Here is a 24365-nt window from a genome sequence, read left to right on the forward strand (position 1 = left end):
ATGTATCCCAGAACCTAAATTACAAAAAAAAAAAAAAAAGAAGAAGTGTGCAAGTGTGCCCCAAGGAGGAAATGCTGTAATGAAGAAGCTGGCTTTATAAATGTGCTTGAGGTAAACCCCCTTGCAAATCAGAGATCCATTTTGTAAAGAAATAAATTGCTTTGTGATAAAAAAATAAATAAAACTAGAAGTTCTGTCTCTTAGAAGAACAAAATGGACAAACCTTTAGCTAGAATGACTATTAAAAAATAGTGAAGACTATACTAAAATTTTAAATGAAATTGGGGAAAATATTATCAATTTTATGGAAGTAAAAAGGATTATAAGAGAGTGTTATAAACAGATGTATGCCAACGAGTTGGAATAATGTTATTGAAATGGGCAAATTCTTGTAAACATACAATCTAACAAGATGGAATAAGAAAGAAATAGACAATATAAATGGGAGATTGAATCAGTAATCAAAAACTTCCCATCAAAGAAAAGCCCTGTAACAGAGGGCTTCACTGTTGAAGGCTACCAGCATTTAAAAATAAACACCAGTCCTTCTGAAACTGTTCCAAAAAGTTGAAAAGGAGGAAATACTTTGTAACTCAACCTATGAGTTAGAAGGTATTGCTCTGAAACTAAAACCCAAAAAACACACTACAATAAAAACAAAGCAGAAACTACCCATATCTTTTATGATGAATATTGACATAAAAATCCTCAACAAAATATTAGCAAATCAAAATCAACAGCATATTAAAAGGATTATACACCATAACCAGTGGGATTATTCCTGGAATGCAAGGATAATTAACTCATAAAATGTTTGCATGCTTTTCATTGCCAGGTACTGTGCTAAGGCCTTGAAATACAAAGTTAGAAAAATATGATCTCTGTCTTTATTTAATTTTACTGCACTCCTTTAAGATAAACATATGTTACCTACATTTGGTAGATGAGAAACCTGGCACTTAATTAACTTGCCCAGGATAATACAGCTAATGTATAACAGCCAGTATTAAAATTTGGGTCTACATTATGCCAGAAGCCACGCATGCTGATACTCCTATACCAACTGATGTGCTCATAAGAATAAATAAAATTGCTGACATCATGTAAACAAATTGCAGTTTTAAATTGTAATATTGACTTTAATTTCACACTTTTTTAAAGCCTGACAGAGAAAACCAAGATTGCTTATTTGACAGAATTTCGGAAAGTTATGTGACACTTTTCATGAGCATACCTCTAAGTCGAAAGGATGCGTTCTTTCAGGTAAGCATTGAAACTTATAGTTATGCTAATTATTTTTAAAGTGAATGAAATAGAAACAATAGTTATTTTATTTAAACCCGTATAAGAATATATTTTGTTACGTTTGAAAGCAAAGTTGTCTGGTGTAAAGCATTAGTAATATTTTTAAAGTTAAGCTCTTATTAGCCCCCCAAAATACTGTATTCCCTTGCATCAAGGTCTTATATAATCTCCTTAGTGACTATAGGTACTTTGCTTGCATATTAATAATTTGAAAACTATTGACTTATTCTATGTATGTTTTTGTCTTTTTTCTGTTTACCTACAAAATTATTTATGATTTTTCTTTTACTTTATAATCTTGATCCATTTAAGAGAACCTTATAAGTTTATGTTATGCCTAAGGACTATGCACCTGTTACGATAAAGTATAGTACATAAAATTATTAATCAAATGCTTGCCATGCTTTTCTGTTGTACTAACTGATGGATAGGACGGATTCAAATAAGTGTGAAATGAAGATGCTAGGAATCTCATTAGGTAATTTTAGGTTTAACATTTAGCATTTCAAAACACAAGCCATATTCAAATACTTTGTTTCATTAGCAATTTGTAAATCAGAAATCATAGTAAATATTTTGGAGTTTGTACATGTTTTCATGAGTAAGCCATACCTCAAATAAAAAGTTGTATCTTTCACGATGAAAATATAAACAAGCCTAAGTTCACACATTTGCCAAATATTTATATTTAATCTTGACCTATCTTGCTTACTCACAAACACATTTGTAAAGTGTGATAAAAAGAAACTACTAGCAGTAGACTGGGAATAAGTGGACTTGGCTTCATGTCCAGAATCTGCTTCTGATTACCTGGGTGATCTCAGCAAGACACTCAACCTCTCAGGCTGACAGCTGGGTTGTCTATCAAATGAAGACGTTGATCAGATCTTTATTCTTTTAAGACAGTGATTCTTAAATTGTTATGAAACAGTGATGTTCTGACAGGTTGACTAGGATTTTTTCTGCTAATATTGAAATTGCTTTTCTTATTTGCAGAAAAAAGTTAATGATTAGGCATGTTGCAATTAAATTGTCTAAAGAGCACGAAAACAGCTGTTTCTGCTACCCATGTTTTTTCATTTAGCCTATTCTTTTACGGCTTTTATATTAACTATTTACTGAGAGTACGTAGTCCACCTACATGATTTTATGAAATCAAGCATGCTTTAATACAGGGCCTTTAAGAAAAGGATAAGAGGCTTTTATATATGGACAAAGAATAAAATGATAACACATTGTATATCCCTGCTTCTCTAGTGTCTGTTTCTACTTCTATGATCCAAATGTTCTCACCTATGATGGATATGATGGATGTGTCTTTTGATAGATCTTATACATACAAACCATAATTCGACTTTTTCTGGGTTTTGATATTCAGTAACTTTTTCAAACAAAAAATTAGAAGTTATTTAATTAATTCTCAAAGCTTCATTTGAGAACAGACAAGATGTAGTTAATGATTAGACTCCTTGGCTTGTGCTAAGTCTCCCTTTAAAACCCCCTGTGACAAACCTGACAAAAGCTATGGGGAAAGGATTCCCTATTTAATAAATGGTGTTGAGAAAACTGGCTAGCTGTATGCAGAAAGCTGAAACTGGATCCCTTCATTACACCTTATACAAAAAATAACTTCAAATGGATTAAAGATTTAAACATAAGACCTAAAACCATAAAAACCCTAGAAGAAAACCTGGGTAATACCATTCAGGACATAGGCATGGGCAAGGACTTCATAACTAAAACACAAAAGCAATGGCAACAAAAGCCAAAATAGACAAATGTGATCTAATTAAACTAAAGAGCTTCTGCACAGCAAAAGAAACTGTCATTAGAGTGAACCGGCAACCAATGGAATGGGAAAAAATTTTTGAAAGCTACCCATCTGACAAAGGGCTAATATCCAGAATCTACAAAGAACTTAAACAAATTTACAAGAAAAAACAACCCAATCAAAAAGCAGACAAAGGATATGAACAGATACTTCTCAAAAGGAGATATTTGTGCAGCCAATAAACATGAAAAAAAGCTAATCTTCACTGGTCATCAGAGAAATGCAAATCAAAACCGCATTGAGATACCATCTCACGCCACTTAGAATGACAATCATTAAAAACTCAAAAGACAAAAGATGCTGGAGAGGATGTGAAGAAATAGGAATGCTTTTACACTGTTGGTGGGAGTGTGAATTAGTTCAACCATTGTGGAAGACAGTGTGATGATTCCTCAAGGATCTACAACTACAAGTACCATTTGACCTAGCTATTCCATTACTGAGTATGTACCCGAAAGATTATAAATCATTCTATTATGAAGACACATGCACACATATGTTTATTGCGGCACTGTTTACACAGCCCCTTCAGTACTCATACCCACTGTTCTGCCAGCCATCTAGTGGCCTGGGAACCAGCTACCTATCCTACTTACGCTGTTCCAACTCTACTGGCACCTGATCACTTCCCCAGGGCCTGAAGTCAGGCTGACCTCACCAGCCACAACCACCAGAACCAAAACTCACTTACGTGGGCCCAAAGGTGGAGCCCCCTACCCCATACACCATTTACAAGCAGCAGCAGTACTGTCACACTGGCAAAGAGATGAGCCATAAAACTGTCTGTATCCAGTTCAGAGATGAAATTATGCCCTGAAACCACTCCCACAGAGAGTCACAAAACAGGCATTTATTGCGGCTCTCAACCTCATTGTAGTCCGGAGATAGACTAGAATATGGATCTAAACTAGGAGTCATAAGCCCTGGAACAGTTGTGTAATAGGAAAACAAATCAAGTTCTTCCCTGTGTAGGACAGGAAGCTGGTGCAGTCACCTCAACTCCCTGCACAGTCTTCAGTGCACTTCACAAGGAGCTCCTACCATTAACCCTCATTAGGGCAGGTGCCTGTGTTTGCCATTTGGGTATTTGTGAGAAAGCAAGGGGCTTCAGCTTGACACAGCTGTGTCCTTCCAACCCCATAGAACAGGAAGCTTAGGGAACCAGGTACTCCAATGTCCAGTCCTTCACTTGAAACAACAGAGAGCAAAGCATAAACAAAGATGAGGTACATACCTACCTGCTTGTGTTGCAACTGGCTTTCACTTGACAGCACCATCAATCAGCTTGCACAGCTCAATATAAAACCAGTCCACAGAAGTGCATAAGGTAATAGAAGCAAAGCCAAAATACCATAAGGCAATAGAAGCAAAGCCAAAAGACCTACCCATTCCTCTCCAGATGAGCAGGAACCAGCATAAAAATTCTGACACCATTAAATATCTGAATTCCACATCAGTTCTGGGTGGGAAGCTGCCTGGCCTCACTCCTCTTTGTTCTTTGTTGGTCCTGTTGCTTCCTTGGTGAATCTTCATGGGATCTCCCTGGCAATCCATTTGAAGAAAGAAAGAACCAGTATTTACTTACCACTTTGTTTCATCTCCATGAGAGCAGTGTACAGTAGCTGCTTCTTGTCTATCATCTTAAACTCCCCTATATGTGACTTTCTAAAAGAGGATAGCAACAGCAAAGTTAAATTATTACGAAGCCTTAATTGTTAATTTTATTCTCTATATGAATTAAGTATTTTCCCCAAAACGTTGTCAGGCTGACTGGATTTTCAACTCTTACTTGTTTATGTCCCTCAATTAAAGGTAGAAAGAAGTAATAAAATGGCCAAAAGCAAGTTATAAGAAAAAAATACATGTGTATTTCATAAAGTAAATAATAGTTTCTAAGGTGGCTGAATAGATGCAGCGAGGAGGAGTATCTGCTACCAGTAGACTGGGACACTGGGAAGACTGGTGCACTCTTAATATATCATCTGAGGGTAGGCATTGAGAGTGGATGGAGGAAGAACACACATGCTAGGATGGAGGGGGAAGAAGATGGGTACTCTGCATGGGGCTACTATGCGCAGGGACTTCTTCCTGGCCTGAATGACTCCTGGGGAAGAGGTGAGATGAGCAGGCAAGGAGCAACCCACTCTTACCATGGACCTCTGGAATCATGGCAGCAGAGGACCCATGACCCCCATGGACACTTGAGCTAGCAGGGATAGCTGGTTGGAGATGTGTTAGGGCAGGACTCTAGAGGGTTTAGTGCAGAAGGCAGAGGGTTTAGTGTAGGAGTGTCTGTGTTGGAGCACGGCTAGGAATGCCCAAACCTGAAGGCTTCCCTCACTACCCTAGGAGACTTTTGTTTTAGGGGAACTGTCAGACCTTAACAGAGCCCGGTATCCTTTCCTGGGAGATGGGCCAGTCTGACCTGAGTGAACCCTGTCTGCTGGTCTCTTCTTGGAACCAGTCTATCCAGTGATGGCTGCTTGCAGTATGGCATTGGATGCCCAAATGGGCTTCCTCCCAGGGACCTGCATTAAAACTCCTGCAGTGGCAAACAGTGCCTGGCCATCGAGAGTTCCAGCTGGCCCCTGTCTAATGAAGTGCTTTGGCCGGCAGCACACATCAGAGTGTTGTGGCCTATGGCCCAGGAACACTTTAGCCCACCAGTGCAGCAGGTTTCTAACCTCAAAGGGCCAGGATACCAGCTCTCCAGAATTAGAGCACACTGCCCAGGAGTGCCGAGCTGAGCTATAGCCTTCCAATTTTTTACAGAAACAAAGTCAGTAAACTGAACCCATTTTATACCACAATTAAACCCCTGACGAAATCAAATAAAAGAAGAAAGCATCCAAAGAAAGCAACTTTAAAGATTGAAGAAACATCAACTCACAAACATGAGGAAGAATAAGTGCAAGAACTTTGAGAACTCAGAAAGATAGACTTTTTACCTCCAAACAACTGTACTAGTTCCCCAGCAATGGTTAGTCAGGATGAAATGGTTTCCAGGTGACTGGCCAAACTCAATGACCAGGTCAAATCTGCATATATCAGTAATAACCTAATTCTAGATATAGAATTTAGAATATGGATTAAAAAGAATTCATTGAAATGTAATCCAATGATTCTAAGGAATACAATAAAATGATAAGGTAGTAAAAGATAAAATGGCCATTTTAAAACAGAAGAAGCACTGATACAGCTGAAAAACTCACTTCAAGAATTTCAGAATACACTTTGAGTATTAATGCAGAATAGGCCAAGCTGAGGAAAGACCATCACAGCTCAAATATTGATTCTCCAAAATTCACCATTCAAACAAATGTAAAGAAAAACAGTGAAGAAGAATGAAGAACACTTTCCAGAAATATGGGATTATGTAAAGAGACCAAATATATGACTCATTGGCATCCCTGAAAGAGGGAAAGAAAGCAAGCAGCATGGAAAACATTTCAGGATATTGTTTATGAAAAATTACCCAACCTTGCTGGAAAAGTCAACATTCAAATTCAGAAAATGTGAAAAATAACCACAAAATACTATACAAGAAGACCATTTCCAAGACACATAGTTATCAGATTCTCTACAGTTGACACGAAAGAAAAAACTTTAATGGCATAGAAAGTAGAGGCAGTCACCTGCAAAGGGAACCTCATCAATTTGCTAGCAGACCTTTCAGCAAAAACTTTACAACCCAGAAGAGATTTGTGGGGGAGAGGGGTAGCTATATTCAGCATTCTTAAAAGAATTTCCAACCAAGAATTAATATCCAGCCTAACTAAACTTAATAAGTGAAGGAAAAATAAGATGCTTTTCAGACAAGCAAATGTTGTAGGAGTTGACCACCAACAAACCTGCTTTATAAGAGGTCCTGAAGAGAGTGCAGTATATGGAAAGGAAAGATTTTTATTGGCTGCTACATAGACCAATGACATTATAAAGCAATCACATAAAGAAGTCTGCATAATAACCAGCTAAAAACATGAAGACTAGATTAAATCTGCATATATCAATAATAACCTTGAATGTAAATGCCTCAATTAAAAGGAACAAAGTGGCAAGTTGAATAAAGAAGACCCAACTGCATGGTGTCGTCAAGAGACCAATCTCCCAATGCAGTGATACCCATAGGCTCAAAGAAAAGGGATGGAGAAAAATCTACCTAGCAAACAGAAAAAAGCAGAAGTTGCTATTCTAATTTAAGACAAAACAAGCAGAGGCAGAGCAAAATGGCAAAATGGAAACCTCACTGATTGTTCCCCCACAAGGACACAAGTTAACAACTATCTACACAGAGAAAACACCTTCTTAAAAACCAGAAATCAGGCGAGTACTCATAGTGCCTGGTTTTAGCTTTATGTTACTGAAAGAGGCACTGAAGAGACAGGAAACACCATCTGGAATCACCAACACTATCTCTCCCTCCCCAATCTGCAGCAGTGGCAGTGTAGTGCAGAGAGCATTTCTGGGTGCCAGGGAAGGGAGAACACAACATTGTGAGGCAGTTAACTCAGTGTTGTCCTGTTAGAGCAGAAAGGAAAACCAAACCAAACTCAGCTGATACCAGCCCACAGAGGGTGCATTTAAAACAGCCCTGGACAGAGGAGAATTGTGGATCCCAGTGGTCAGAACTTGAGAACCTGCAAACCTTGCCACAGAGGGCTACAAATTCTGTGTCTCCAGGTAAATCTGAAAGGCACTCTAGGCCATAAGGACTGCAACTCTTAAGCAAGGCCTGTTACTGAACTATGTCCAGAGATAGTGGAATGAAGTGTGCTTGTACATATTGAGACCCTATTAGGGGCAGCCAAGGGAGTACTGACATCACCTCTCTCATAACCCTAGGCTGCACAGCTCACAGCTCCAAAAGAGGCCCCTTCTGCTAGAGGAAAGGAGAAGGAAGAGTGGGGAGGACTTTGACTTGCATTTTGGATACCATCTCAGTCCCAGCAGGATAGGGCACTAGACAGAGTTGAGGCCCTCATTCCAGGGCGTAGCTTTCAAGTGACATCTCTAGACACACCCTGGGCAAAAATGGAACATACTGCTTTGAAAGAACAGCCCCAATCCTGGCAGCATTATTACCTGCTAACTGAAGAGCCCTTGGGCCCTGAATAACTAGCAGCAATACCCAGGTACTACATTGAGGGCTGTGAGTGAGACACTGAGGCTTGCTCACTTCAAGTATCAGCATGGCCACAGGTGGGAAGAGCACCAGGTGGGCTCTTGGGGTCCCTGATTTCAGGACTTAACTCTTGGGCAGCATTTCTGGACCTGCCCTGGCCAGAGAGGAGCCCACTTCCCTGAAGGTAGTGTCCCAGGCCAGGCGGCATTCAACAAAAGCTGATTTAAGAGCCTGTGACCCTTAAGGGAACATTGACTGATAGTCTGGCAGTATTCCTTATGGCATAGTGTGGCAGTGGCTACAGGGTGAGGTGACTCTACCTTTTGAAAGGGGAGGGAAGAGTGGGAAGGACTGCATCTTTTGGTTTGAGTGCCAGCTCCAAGGGTTATTTTCTACAGTCCCTGGCTCTCAGACAGCACACCTGGACCCACCTACCAGGGACCCGGGGAACCTCATCACCCCGAAGGGAAGGACACAGGCCTGGCTGACTTTGCCACATACTGATTGTAGAGCCCCAGGACCTTGAGCAAACATATACAGTAGTCAGGGAGTGATTACTGTACGGCTTCAATGAGACCCAGCACAGTTCTGGCTTCAGGTCTGACCCAGTGTAGTCATAACGGTGAGAGCCAAAGGAGTGCTTGTGTCACTCCACCTACATCTTTAGGTGTCAGAACAGAAAGAGAGATTCTGTATTGGAGAAAGTAAGGAAGGAAATCTGCAACAAAATACTAGCTAACCAAATCTAACAGCATATCAAAAATATAATACACCATGATCAAGTATGTTTCACAACAGGGATGCAGGATGGTTTAACATACTCAAGTCAATAAATGTGATACATCACAAAAACAAAATTAAAAACCATATGATTATCTTAATAGATGCAGAAAAAGCATTTGACAAAATCCAGCATCACTTTATGATTAAAACCCTCAGCACAATTGGCATAGAAGGGACATACCTCAGGGTAATAAAGCCATCTATGACAAACACACAGCCAACATTATACTGAATGGGGAGAAGTTGAAAGCATTCTCCCAGAGAACTGGAACAAGACAAGGATGCCCACTTTCACCACTTCTGTTTAACATACTGGAAATTCTAGCCAGATCAGTTAAACAAGAGAATAAAATAAAGGGCATCTAAATGAGTAAAGAGGAAGTCAAACTGTCACTGTTTGCTGATGATATGATTGTATACCTAGAAAACCCTAAAGACTCATCCAGAAAGCTCCTACATCTGACAAATTAATTCACTAAAGTTTGAGGATACGAAATCAATGTACACAAATAAGTAGCACTGCTATATACCAACAACCAAGCTGAGAATCAAATGAAGAACTCAGTCCCTTTTAGGACACCTGCAAATATATATATATTTATAAAAAAAATATATATATATATATATATATATATATATACACACACACATACAAATATATATATATATATAAATAAGGAATATACCTAACCAATATATACCTATACCTTTCACCTCTTGTAGACCTAAATCTAAGACCTGAAATCATAAAAATTCTTGAAGATAACTTTGGATAAACTCTTCTAGACATTGGCTTAGGTAAAGAGTTCATGAACAAGAAACCAAAAGCAAATTACAAAAATAAATAGGTGGGACTTAGTTAAACTAAAAAGCTTCTGCACGACAAAAGAAATAACCAACAGAGTAAACAGACAGCCTCCTGAGTGGGTGCAAATGTTTGCAAACTATGCATCCGACAAAGAACTAATATCAAGAAACTACAAGAAACTCAAACAAATGAGGAAGAATAAAAACAAATAATTCCATTAAAAATATACAAAGGATATGAATAGACAGTTCTCAAAAGACATGCAAATGGCCAACAAACATATGAAAAAAATGCTCTACATCACTAATTATCAGGGAAATACAAATCAAAACCACAATTTGATACCATTTACTCCTTCAAAAAATGCCATAATTAAAAAATCCAAAAATAATATATGTTGGCATGGATGTGGTAAAAAGGGAACACTTTTACACTGCTGGTGGTAATGTAAACTAATACAACAACTATAGAAAACAGCATGGAGATTCTTTAAAGTAGTAAAAGTAGAACTACTGTTTTATCCACCAATCCCACTACTGGGTATCTACCCAGAGGAAAAGAAGTTATTATATGAAAAAGTCACTTGCACACACATGTGTATAGCAGCGCAATTTGCAACTGCAGAAATATGGAACCAGCCTACATGCCCATCAACCAAGAAGTGGATAAAGAAAATGTGATATATATATATATGTATATACACACACACAGATACACATACACACACACACACACACACACACACACATATACACACACACACACCATGAAATACTACTCAGCCATTAAAAGGAATGAAATAATGGCATTCACAGCAACCTGGATGAAGTTGGAGACAATTATTCTAAGTGGAGTAACTCAAGAATGGAAAACCAAACCTCATATGGTCTCACTTATATATGGGAGCCAAGATATGAGGATGCAGAGCCATACATCTAATGGACTTTGGGGACTCAGAGGGAAGGATGGGAGGAGGATAAGGGACAAAAGCCTACAAATTGGGTACAGTGTACATTGCTCAGGTGATGAGTGCACCAGAATCTCAGAAATCACCACTGAATAACTTTTTCATGCACACACTACCTGTTCCTCAAAAACTACTGAAATCAAAATAAATTTTTAAAACAATGCAACCCAATAATTTAATCTTCTTCTCCTTCTGCTTGACTGTGACCGAGACTTACTTTCTCAATAAATTGTACTAGTGTTTATAAAAAGAAATAATCTGTTCACAAAACCTCCTTAACACGCAGTTTACCAATATAAGAAACCTGCACATGTGCCCTTCAATATAAAATAAAAATGTTGAATAAATGTATAACTAGTTTTAAAAACTAAAAAATTAAAATCATGAGGAAACCAAAGAAATTTAATTTCCAGATTGTTGGAGGGAGTGGAGAGGGTGGCATTTCTCTTCATTGACACATATTCCAGTTCAAATTTAGCTTTCAGGCATAGTGATGTACATTAATTTATATAATTATGAATTTAGAATTTAAAAATGGCAGATTTTTATTTGGTTAATAAATTGTAAGGCAAAGTTTAAAAATAGTTTCTTTGACAGCTGACATATATTAAAATTTAAAAATATAAAATTAATCTAATATGATTTTATTTTGGTAGATATATCCTGATTGTTTGGCACAAGCCATATATGCAACATTCCATGAAGCATTTCCAGAATCTGGTTACCGCTTTAATGATGAATTTAAAGAAGATCTAGGGAATAACATTTTTCTTTGGTGTTCAGGTATGAATATATAATTTAAATATTGATCATTGTTTTGGTTTCTAAAAGTTTGGAGTGGCAGTATTTTATTTATTTCATCCAAAAAAAAAGGCAGTTCTTTTTCTTATAAAGCATGCCATAGCAGTACCCATGGGTTAAAATAAAAGTTATTTATTTCCTTCTGAAAATTTCATTATACCAATACTTAAATCATTACTTATTAAATTTAGAAGCCAAATATTTTATAAGCAATAGATTTATTATGGAAAACTGAATTGTCACAGAAATAAAATCATACCATGTATGTAGTATATTTGCACCATACATGTTTAAGCTGCTTTTAGAATACTACTTACATTTTCATAGCAAATAGTATTATTTAGGATAAAATCTAGAAATAATTTAATTTCTCTGAGAACATTAATCAAGGAAAACCTGTTTTTGAATCACTGGGTGTGTAGGTGAAAATGGAGATTGGAAAGCTAAAGGAAAGTAAATCTCTATCCTAGAACATTTATCAAGAGATTTAAGTACTAGGGTTTAAAACTAAAGTATAAAAATATAGTTTCATGTTCCTGGAATGACCTCCCAACATTTTTTATAAGATTGCTATTATTAAGCACCAGAAACTATTATCTGTTTTCACACAGATCTTGTAAATATTTCAATATAAATGTTATCTAATTTTTAAAACTGCGTAATGTCAGTTTTTACTAACCAAATCACTTTTATAAGAAAATATTTTATACTTTATGGAGGGAGCCTTTGAGGGGTAAAGACTTGAAAACAACCCTGAGAAACCCCCCATGAATACACACAGGTAAGAATCTCCTGCTGATCATTTAAAATATCAAATTAATTCAAATATAAAAAACAGAAAGGAAATGTCCACAGCATTAATACAAAGATACTATAAGAAAAAAAACATGATGAAGGGCAGAAGAATTTTTTACAGACCTATTATTAAGTGAATTTTGCCTTCCCCCAAATTTATATGTTGAAGTAAATTCCTAATCTCTACAATACCTCACAATGTGACTGTATTGGAGGTGTGGTCTTTAAAGAAGTAATTAAGGTTAAATGGCATTACATGGGTGGGCTCTAATCCAGTATGATTGGTGTCCTTATAGGAAGTGGGAGAGATAAATGATATGAGCAACATGGTGGATTAGGTTATCTTTTATCTCGCTCTCACACGCACAAAATAATTAGACATCTACCCATGAACAAAAATAGTCCTAGAAGGATTCAAGAGTCAAATTTAAAACGTACAGCAACACAATACAGCAAAAACCAATAACTGCACAGCAAAGATTGCTGGGGAGATTGGCATATGTGAGACATCTGGATACAGCTAGGCACAAAGAAGGGTGGGGAATAGCAGAATCAGTAATGAAGCCTTTGGTCTCCAGTGGCCTGCTCTGCAAAGGATCCTAGCAGCCTTTTCCACTAAGGACTTCAACAGTCCTCGAGGCAGCCACATACTCCCTATAGCTTTCACATCATATGTCCCCTTAGTGTTCATCCTTTTTTTCTTCAGGACACAGAGAACACTACTGTACTGGCTCTTGCCACTGAGATAGTTAACCAACAGCCATTGCTGTTTTTACCTCCTGGGGAGAGAGACACTGCTGTGCTTCGACCTCAATAAGAAGCCACTGTTGTGCTACCCAGGGCTAGGGCCACCACTCACACCCAAAACCATGCATGCCACAGACTCTAGAGACACAAACACTGTTTGCATACCCACATTCTAGGTCTCAGCTTTGTTGCAGGAGCATGCGTGCCCATGTTTCATACCAAAGTCATTTCCACAGCAAGCTAGCCTTCACCAGGGACCATGGAACCACTTTTACTCCACATGTGTCTGTACTTTAAACTCCAGCTCTACAGCCATTCCATAAACATCTCCTATGGACACTAGCTGCATTTGCATTCTGGACTCTAAAGCAACAGTAAATTTTCACATGCCCATACTCTGGACCCCAGATCCTAGGGCAAACACGTGCACTCATGACACTGGACCCACTACAACACTGCCTCAGATTCCTGAGGTCTGCATGAATTTACACTCCAGACCTCATTTTCTTGCTTTTTCAGAAGTTCCCATGCCTCACACACCATTCCAAATGCTGCTGCAGGGAACCTGCATGACAGGCACCAATGTCCCTATTGCCCCAGACCCTAGAGCCACTGACCCTTCATGTGTACTCATACTCCAAATCCTGACACCATGGCCACTTTGTGGGCACCAGACATAAGACAGTGATGCTACCACTGCCACCACGAGAGGCCCACAAACTGAACCTGGCATATTTTGGGATATCTGCAGGCATGAATTCCACTATAGGAGAAAAAGAGATAGTAGGATCCCAGCAGCCTTTGTAACTGAATACCCTAACAACCCTCACAGCCATTGCAGACACCACTAGCCTTGACGACTGAGGACACTGCAATTTTCACTGATGCTAACTTCATCTGACAGAGCTGCATGGGAAATGTAAGCTGTTGCATGCTCACCAAGCCAGAAACACTACACCTCACCTAGCCAATGCCTTTATACCCACCCATAGTTGAAATTATTTTCTCACCAAAACCAGCATGTCATTAGAGAAATGCAAATCAAAACCACACTGAGATACCATCTCACGCCAATTAGAATGGTGATCATTAAGAAATCTAGAGACAACAGACCCTGGAGAGGATGTGGAGAAATAGGAACACTTTCACACTGTTGGTGAGAGTGTAAATTAGCTCAACCATTGTGGAAGACGGTGTGGTGATTCCTCAAGGATCTAGAAATAGAAATTCCATTTGACCCAGCAATCCCATTACTGGGTATATGCCCAAAGGATTAGAAATCATTCTGTTATAAAGGCGCATGCATACATATGTTCATTTCAGCACTGTTTACAATAGTGAAGACTTGGAACCAGCCCAAATGCCCATCAATGATAGACTGGATAAAGGAAATGTGGCACATATACACCATGGAATACTATGCAGCCATAAAAAATGATGAGTTCATGTCCTTCATAGGGACATGGATGAATCTGGAAACCATCATTCTCAGCAAACTGACACAAGAACAGGAAACCAAACACCGCATGTTCTCACTTACAAGTGGGTGTTGAACAAGGAGAATACATGGACACAGGGAGGGGAGCATCACACACTAGGGTCTATTGAGGGTGGAGGGCTAGGGAAGCAACAGCAGGGGGTGGGGAGATTGGAGAGGGATAACATTAGGAGAATACCTAATATAGGTGATGGGGAATGGAGGCAGCAAACTACTATAGCATGTGTATACCTGCAAGATCAGCCCATATACCCCAGAACTTAAAGTAAAATAAAACAAAAATTTAAAAACCTTGATAAATTGGAGTTTATAAAAATAGGAACTACTCTTTAAAAGACACTGATAAGAGAATGAAAATTCAAGTCACAGACAGAGAAATATTTGTGAATTTCTTATCTGATAAAGGGTTTGTATCTAGTATGCATAAAGACTTTTCAAAACTCAGTGTTAATAAATAATCCAATAAGAAATATGCAAAAGATATGAACACATCATCAAAAATGACTTACAGAAGGCAAATAAGCTTACAAAAACATGTTCAACATCATTAGACACTTGGGAAATGCAAATTATGACAACACTGACATAAACCATGTATTTGTTTCATGGCTACCACTGAAAAATACCTGCCAAATGCCAGCCAGAATGTGGGACAACTAGGACTCTCGTACACTGGGTGAATGGTACAGCCACTTTGGAAATCACTTGGCAGTTTCTTACAGAGTTACACATATGGAGCTGGGAGTAGAGGACGGGTTGATTACAAAGGGGCAAAACTTCCTGGTGGGTGTGGGGGGAGTTTTTAGAATGGTGGAATTGTTCTATATCTTGATTATTGTGGTGGTTACACAATGGTATGCCTTGGTCAAAACTCACAGAACTGTACAATAAAAAGGGATATTAAAAAAATGCAGAAAATAATATATATAGTATAAAATATGTATCAATCAACTCTTAATATTATTAGTAAGGCCCCTAGTCAACAGTAGACTATTAGTCTTTAGTTTTGGGGGGCATAAAAAGCTATGTGCAGATTTGCAACTCCATGGGGTGTTGGTACCCCGACTCCCACATTGTTCAGGGTCATCTGTATATTCAAAGTTCTTAAAGAAAAATATGTCTAAGAATACTTTGTCTGGAAAAGCTGTATTTCAAAAATTAAAGGAAAATAAAAGATTTATCAGACATGCAAAACCTGACATAATTAATCACTCCTAGATTGCCTTAAAAGAAATGCTTAAGAGTTTTTCAAGATGAAAGGATGCTAGTTAGTAACATGAAAACATGTGAAAGTATAAAACTCACTGAAAAAATATGCATATAATCAAATTCAGAATATTCTAAATTGGAAGAAAGAGTGTGAATCACTTATAACCCTAATGCACAAAAAGACAAAAATATTAAAGATAATTATAGCTACAATAATATGTGTATACACAATGTTAAAACATATAAATTGTAACATCAAAAACATAAAAGGGAGGGGATATAAAAGTGTAGAACTTTTTTTTTTTTTTGAGATGGAGTCTTGCTCTGTCACCAGGCTAGAGTGCAGTGGCATGATCTTGGCTCACTTCAATCTTTGCCTCCTAGGTTCAAGTGATTCTTGTGCCTCAGCTTCCCAAGTAGCTGGGATTACAGATGTGCTACCATACCCAGCTAATTTTTGTATTTTTGGTAGAGATGAGGTTTCACCATGTTGGCCAGGATGGCCTCAATCTCCTAACCTCGTGATCCATCCACCTCGGCCTCCGAAAGTGCTGGGATTAGAGGCATGAGCCATCACGCCTGGCCAAAAGTGTAGAATTTTTAATGCAAAGTTAAGCTGTTATGATACCAAAGTAGACTGCTATAATTATAATAGGATTTATATAAGTAAAAACCTACAGTAGACACACAAAAGAAACAGAAAGGAATCAAATTACACAGCCAGAGAAAATAATAAAATCACAAAGGAAGACAGCCAGAAAGTAATAAATGAGCAAAGGATCTACAAAACAACCAGAAAACAAAAAACAAAATAGCAGGAGTAAGTCCTTACATATCAATTACATTGAATGTAAATGAATTATAATCTCCAGTCAAACAATAGAGAAGGACTGAATGGATTAAAAACAAAACCCGACTATATGCTGCCTATAAGGGACTTATTTCAGCTTTGAGGATGCACATAGACGGACAGTTATGCGAGAGAATCCATGCAAATGGTAATAAACAAGAGTGAGAAAAGCTCTACTTCTATCAGATAAAATGGAAAAACAAAAACTTAAGAGACAAAGAGGTTATTCATATAATAACCGATCAGTTCATAAAGAGGATATAACAATTGTAAGTATATGTGCACTCAGTGTTGGAGCACCTAAATATATAAAGCAAATATTAACTGAACTGAAGGAAGAAACAGATGACAATACAATAATGATAGGAGTCTATAAGACCCTGTTTTCAAAAACTGATAGATCATCTAGAGAGAAAACTAATAGGGAAATAGAGGAATTGATAACACTCTAGACAAAATGACCTAACAGACATGTACAGAACATTCCATCCAAAGCAGCAGAATGCACATTTTTCTCACATACACACAAAACATTCTCCAGGATAGATTATATGTTGGGCCACAAAACAAGTCTTAACCATTTTAAGAAGATTGAAACCATATCAAGCATATTTGTTGACCACAATGATATGAAATCAGAAATCAGTAATAGGAAGAGAACCGGAAAATTTATAAATGTATGGAAACTGAACAATATGCTCTTGAATATCCATTGGGTCAAGGAAGAAATCAGAAGGAAAATCAAAATATCTTGAGGCAGAAATGAAAATGGAAATATCTCAAAACTTATGGGATACAACAAAAGCAGTTGAAGGATATGCTGTTGATGGAGCAGTAGTGGGTCACACACAAATGTGCACCACAAACTATTTTAAACATAAAAAAGTTTAAGGATTTTTTCACATGAGACTTTCTTAAGGAAATACAAGTGGTCACATGCTAGCCAATTAAAATATGAAAAAGATTGTATGATTTGTACCTCAGAAGATTCATAAAGATAAAAGTAAATATTTTGGTGAATGAGCATAAATTGTTTTTTCTTCTTATTTGACTTTGGAGTTAGAGCTGTGTGACTCTATGATCTTAGAAAAATCACATCATTTTTTGATCTGTTTACTTTGTAAAATTGTTCTGATTAAATGATAAAATAGTTTTTTGAGAGTTCTAATATTTTTAATATTGTCAAATATTAATTACTCTTGAAAAATTTCTGTAAGTGCTGTTTTTTTTAATAAGGTATGGGATACTTGATGCTTTTTGCATTATTCTGGAACAATTTCCATTCCTCTTTTCTTAAATCTATTTTGTCTAATTTTCCACCAAAGAAGGAATCATTTTATTTGCAACTTTTACTTGATAAAAATATTCATGCATTAATTTTGCTTTTATTGTCATTATTTTATCTCCGTCTTTTTGAATGACTGCTTTTTTTAACTTACAGAGCTGAAAGTTTTGTACATGATTTTCATATTTATTGCCTAGTAATAAAAGCTTTAAGGCTATGAGTGTACCCCTGAGTTAAACCTTTATTTATAACTCATAATGTTTAACTATAATATTTTCACCACAGCCTTTCTTCTTTATATGATTCTAATTAATCTCTGAAAATGTGTCAAATAGAAAATTTTCAAATTTGCAGCTGACATTTCATAATTTAATTGAGAGGAATATCAATGTGCTCCCAAGCCATTCAAAAACCCCAACCAACTTCCTTAAGTATCTCTGTTTACAATCTAGTATATATAGATATTCCCTTAAATATATATATAATATTATCTATATTATATATAGATATTCCCTAAAATACCTATATAACAACCCACCAAGGATTTATTCATAAGTCGTTTAATAGACAAAGTAACTACCTGTTTATCTAGTAACAAACTTATTAACGGATATGTTTTTCGGCACTATTCAACAACAATGTACAATAATGGCCACAAACTGTATTTGCCTTCTTAAGGCAGTGAATAAGTACTAAAGTGTAAATGAACAATGCAATATAAACATGTTGAATATATTATGTAAATTGTGCCAGGGTTGCACATTCTCTCAGGCATTTGGCAGAGAGAAACACTGGGACTCTTGTAGGATCAGCCCACAGTCTGAAGACAGGGAAAATGATGGGAGTAAAGCAGAATGCTTTTAAAAAACAAAAACATGAGACATGATCCTTTCTGGAGAATAGCTGATGTACAAGTGCAGCATTACCTGTATCTTCTCATCCAGGCTCCCAAGAACTCTATACATTTTCACAATGAATGAATGATTTTTGTGTTTTTCTATTCGGAAATGAAATTTTGACTTTAAATATTTGTAAGTTGTTGTAGAGAATATTCAAATCTTGAAGGATTCTGATAGCGAGAAATATCTTATTTCCCTACACTTTAAACATTTTATTACTGATTTTTAAATTTTTCTATGAAGATTTGTTTTTAACATTATTTTATTGAAATCTAATATACATCAAGTACATTGCACAAATCTGTAGGGTGCACCTTGATACATAGTATAGAATATATATAAACATACAGAATACATAATGTATATACACAGACATATATACATGAAATCAACATACACATCAAGGTATAGAACATTTTTATAGATCTATTTAAGCATCCATCTCCAATGGGAAGAAACTAATCCTTCAGCCTTTTTGTTTTTGAATCTCAATTCTCTGTTATATTCAAAAAGAGAAAACAGAGAAAAAGCAAAGTAAGAAACAATCAAAGAATTACTTCAAAAAGTTTCCATGCTTGAAAAACTTGAATTTCTAGTTTGAAAGAGATTATCTAGTGCTTGGGACAATGGATAAAAATTGATGTATGCCACAGTGAATTGTTTTGAGTCCTCAGAACACAAAAAAAAAAAAAAAAAAAAAAAAAGAAAATGCTAAAAACTTCCAGAGAATGGAAAGATTAAGAAACAGAATTCTATCCTCCCTCTTATCAGCAACTCTGAAAGATGGAAGAGAATGGAACAATGTCTTACAAATTCTAAGGGAGAATTATTTACAGCCTAGGACCCCTAGACCCAACCAATTTGTCGAGTAAGCGTAAGGATGAACCAAAGACATTGTTAACTTATATATATATTTTCTTATCATGTTACTGGAGAAAAAAAATCACCAAAATAAGGAGTAAATTAAGGAAGAGGTTAAGATGACAGTCAAGAAATAGAGGCTTTGTCACGTAAGGCATGTAAATTGAATCCCCAAAATAATAGCGAAGGGAGCTCCCTAGATAATAACTGCGAAAGCCTAGTGAAAAAATTTGTTCAGATTTGAGCACATTGGCAGGCTTTGGGAGAGATGTTTCCAAGAATATTAAACTCAGAGAATCCCTAATGCATCTGAATGTATTCAGAAGTAATTTAAACAGTGACGGGTGGAGTAGTTTTTAGCTAAGTTAATTGTAAGTATGTAGAACACAAGAAAATGAAAACATCCAAAGATTATTAACTTCAGAGAAACAAATTTCCTTAAGAAAATAAGTAAAGCAGATTCATTTTTTTAAATATCAATTCTCCACATTATTCTTTATATTCAACAAAAGAAAATTGGTTCAGTTGTCAACAAGATTTTACATAGTTATAATGTAAATGTTGATATTCACAAAATGAAAAATATAAAAGTTGGTATTATGTAAAGAATAGAAAGTTAGCTTGTATGTGGTTGATAATGGGATAGGATGGTGAAAGATTGTTAAATCTTTATCTTCCCTAGTTGGAAGTCAATAGATAATGCCTAAAATTAACACAGCAAAGTGTAAAAATATAGCCCTTCTTTTGTATGCTGTCATTATGGGTCCCAAATAAAGATAGTTGTTTCTGGGAAGCAAGATATGGTCCTGGGGATGTGTGAGGAACTATGAGAGTTTGGAAATTAAACAAACAGTTTGACATATATTTGACTCTTTATATGTCTGTATACATTTTATAAAATGAAAATTAGAATATATGTAAGTTGCCAATTAATTACAAAGACATTTTAGGTATTTAGCTCTTTTATTTTATATACAATTTGTTTCTAAACCCTGTAGGATAACAATTTCCTGGGAAATACTCGAATAGATCCTACTAGGATTTAGTTTTTAAAAATTGGCAATGCGAACAGGTAAATAACACTTCATTCAGGTGTTGTGCCTCTATATAAAGGTCATTCTTTAAAACAATTCATGTTTTGTGACCAGTTTGAATTAAAACTTGTAAATAATGTTGGAATGTAGTCAGAGATCAAGCAGTGGTTAATTGGAAAAAAAAAAAAAAAAGTAACAGTGAAATTAACTTATATTAAGTGCTTAGTGTGGACCGGGCACGATGCTAAATAATTTCATATCTGCCTTGATGGCAGACAAGGACTAGATTGAAATGAAATTTTTGCCCCTTGTGTCAAGCACAGTTTGGTACATAGTAATCTCTCTCTCTCTTTATATATCAGGACCAAGTATGGTTCATCAAACACTGGACAGTATTAACATTTTATTTTAATAAATGTATTTTCTTTTCTATATTCTGATACTTTGACACCTGGGACCTTGATGACTCTAGAAGGACTACACTTCCTAGGGTTAGTCAACTCCTAAAGACAACTTGCCCATGAGCATGTTTTTTAAATGCTTTTTAATTTTTTCTTTTTTTTTTTTTTTTGAGACAGAGTTTCACTCTTGTTACCCAGGCTGGAGTGCAATGGCACGATCTTGGCTCACCGCAACCTCTGCCTCCTAGGTTCAGGCAATTCTCCTGCCTCAGCCTCCTGAGTAGCTGGGATTACAGGCACGCACCACCATGCCCAGCTCATTTTTTGTAGTTTTTAGTAGAGACGGGGTTTCACCGTGTTGACCAGGATGGTCTCGATCTCTTGACCTCGTGATCCACCCGCCTTGGCCTCCCAAAGTGCTGGGATTACAGGCGTGAGCCACCGCGCCCGGCCAATGCTTTTTAATTTTTAAACAAACCAATTGAGAGGCCCCAACACAACCATTTCCTTTATTGGGCTCTCACACTCTGGTTCACTATCCACCTACCCTAATCATCCCAGGACTGGATGATAAGGGATAGCTCTATGCACTAAAGCCTGCTGAAATTATTTAAACTAGTCAATCATAGGCCTTCTTGCCTTGCCTATTCCTCCTTAAGGAAAACACAGTAAAGACTCATGCCAACAGTTCTCCCTTCTTTCTCTGCCTCTTTACTGGTCCCAAGGCTTGCCCATGTAGGCCCCTGTGGCATGACATCCCCCTACTCTTGGGAACTGTGAGTAATAAAACATCTTTACAAAGGCAATCTACTGATCTGTCGGCCTTACTATACTTCAACTTTTCTATTAATGTACAATATTTTAAAACATAGGCAATCTATCTAGAAGCACTCAAGTGAATCAAACTGAAGTCTTCTGTTAAATAAGTGATAACTGTATCTAAAAACATTTAGAAAATTATAATTTGATGGCCCAGTCTAGTGAATAATCCTCACTGAGCAATCACCACTGAGCAAATATTGGCTATATTTATGAGCATGTTAGTTTATAGTCATAATTATGGTTAACATATAATATTAACAATAATATTAGTTCATTTTTGTGTAGTACTTTCCCATTTACCAACACTTTAACATATATTTCAAAATAATTTATATTATTCACATTTTTATTGCTGAGGTTACAGATGTTTAGAGTGGTTAAATGACTTAACTAATCCTATGCAGCTTAAAAGAAACAAAAAAGGAACTTTTTTGTTGTAAGGATGAAATGTATAATTATCATAAAAAGTACTTTGACAAATTAAAAGATATTTTCAAAATCCAAATTTCTTAGGCTAAATATGCATTTTATATTCACAGGTTTAAAACCTCAAAAAGGCTTTTGGACCCACTGGAAACTGAAAGAACTCTCCACAACCACCATTCATGGTAGCAAAAAAGCACCTGCTAAATCAGTAAAGGAGAGAATTGCAGGCAGTCAAGAACGTATATCAAGCAGTAAGTAAAGTTTTTGTGTACTGCATAATGGAATAGGTAGCAAAATCAAGTATATTATGATATTTATTAGTCAGAATTTTCTAATGATTTATTTTTTGGTGAGGGTCTTAAAATAACATTTGACTTATAGATCAATGTTATAGTGATACACGCTTAATTCCTTTTTCCATTTGTCTGTTATAAAATAATGATATTTTTTACTTTTACCCTTTTTGTCTTTATTTTATACTACAGATATTCTCACTTTTACTTCTTTTTTTTGTTTGTTTTTTGTTTTTTGTTTTTTTGAGACGGAGTTTCGCTCTTGTTACCCAGGCTGGAGTGCAATGGCGCGATCTCGGCTCACCACAACCTCCGTCTCCTGGGTTCAGGCAATTCTCCTGCCTCAGCCTCCTGAGTAGCTGGGATTACAGGCACGCGCCACCATGCCCAGCTAATTTTTTGTATTTTTAGTAGAGACGGGGTTTCACCATGTTGACCAGGATGGTCTCGATCTCTTGACCTCGTGATCCACCCGCCTCGGCCTCCCAAAGTGCTGGGATTACAGGCTTGAGCCACTGCGCCCGGCTCTCACTTTTACTTCTATTGCTAACTGGTTAATCAAGTGTTTTCTCAATAGATAAGTTTAAATTTTTTATTTTGTTCATTTAAATTATGTTTTCTTTAGAGTTTCAGTTTTGTGTTGTGTTTGTCAAGACTTAACTAAGATTATAAAAATACCTACCTGTATTTTTTAAGTATTTTTAAATTTCCATATTAATTTAACTCTTTATTTCATTATAAGCAGCATAGTTGTATTCCAATGTGATAGGGTTTTTTTTCCCCAAACGACTCATTTATTAAATAGTCCACTTATAGCCTTCTTGAAATACCAGTTCATTTACATTTCAATAGTCTTTTCTGTTCCTTTGGGCAAATTCCAAATATTTGGGCAATATTCCAAATTCCAGCACCAGGACCAAAGTCCTCAGTTACTCTATATTAATAAGCTTTGTAAGGCAAGTGTATTTCTCTACTGTTTATGCTATTTTTTTTTTAGTACCAAACATAGATCTAATGCTCAGGCCTCATGTCTGATTAGTTAAATCAGCATCTAGGCTTAGTACTTTATATAAAGTTCTTCAGTGCCTCTGATGATTTCATGTGCATGTACAAACCACTATCGCAGAGGGAAATACCTTTCTAACCTATATCTTGATATAGGCCAAGGAAGAGGAGGAATTAACCTACCCAACCTACTCTTTGGGAAGTTTTTCTTTAATCTAGAATTATTTAATTAGTTAATTATTCTTCAGATCTGTGCACTTTGAATTTAGAGAATCACAGCTTGAACTTTGGTTTTTTGTATTCTTACCCCAGTATATATCATCCAATATGATTTTTATCTTTTATTAGTTACATGAAATTTTCTTGTTTGCTGTCACCTCAGTGGTTTACCAAAACTTCATACATATTTGTTATGGGTGTGAGGGGGCTCATTTCTAGGGATTTCTAATAGAAAGAAAAATAGTCTACTATCTTGAGCCAATTTTGTTTATCTGTTTTTAATTCTCACCCTCACATATGAATAACTAAATTAAGAATTTTTTAGGAACTTTCCATTTTCTTTTCAATTTTAAGTAACAGAAAAGTGATAAGAATAGCATAAAGAACTCCCATATATCCTTTAC

At 36.4% G+C, this 24365-nt stretch overlaps 1 protein-coding gene across 2 annotated transcripts in view; it reads left to right on the forward strand.

The window, feature by feature from the left end:
* Nucleotides 1-24365, forward strand: part of FAM227B (family with sequence similarity 227 member B) — a 273911-nt gene that overhangs the window by 74446 nt on the left and 175100 nt on the right. For both annotated transcript variants that reach the window (XM_017543814.2, XM_017543824.2), the window contains exons 9-11: nt 1162-1263; nt 11473-11599; nt 22558-22695. In XM_017543814.2, the coding sequence (XP_017399303.2) occupies nt 1162-1263; nt 11473-11599; nt 22558-22695 (367 nt within the window). The remainder of the gene's footprint in view (nt 1-1161; nt 1264-11472; nt 11600-22557; nt 22696-24365) is intronic.

Source organism: Cebus imitator, unplaced genomic scaffold (genome assembly GCF_001604975.1).
Source record: "Cebus imitator isolate Cc_AM_T3 unplaced genomic scaffold, Cebus_imitator-1.0 Scaffold9, whole genome shotgun sequence".
Lineage (NCBI taxonomy): Eukaryota > Metazoa > Chordata > Mammalia > Primates > Cebidae > Cebus > Cebus imitator.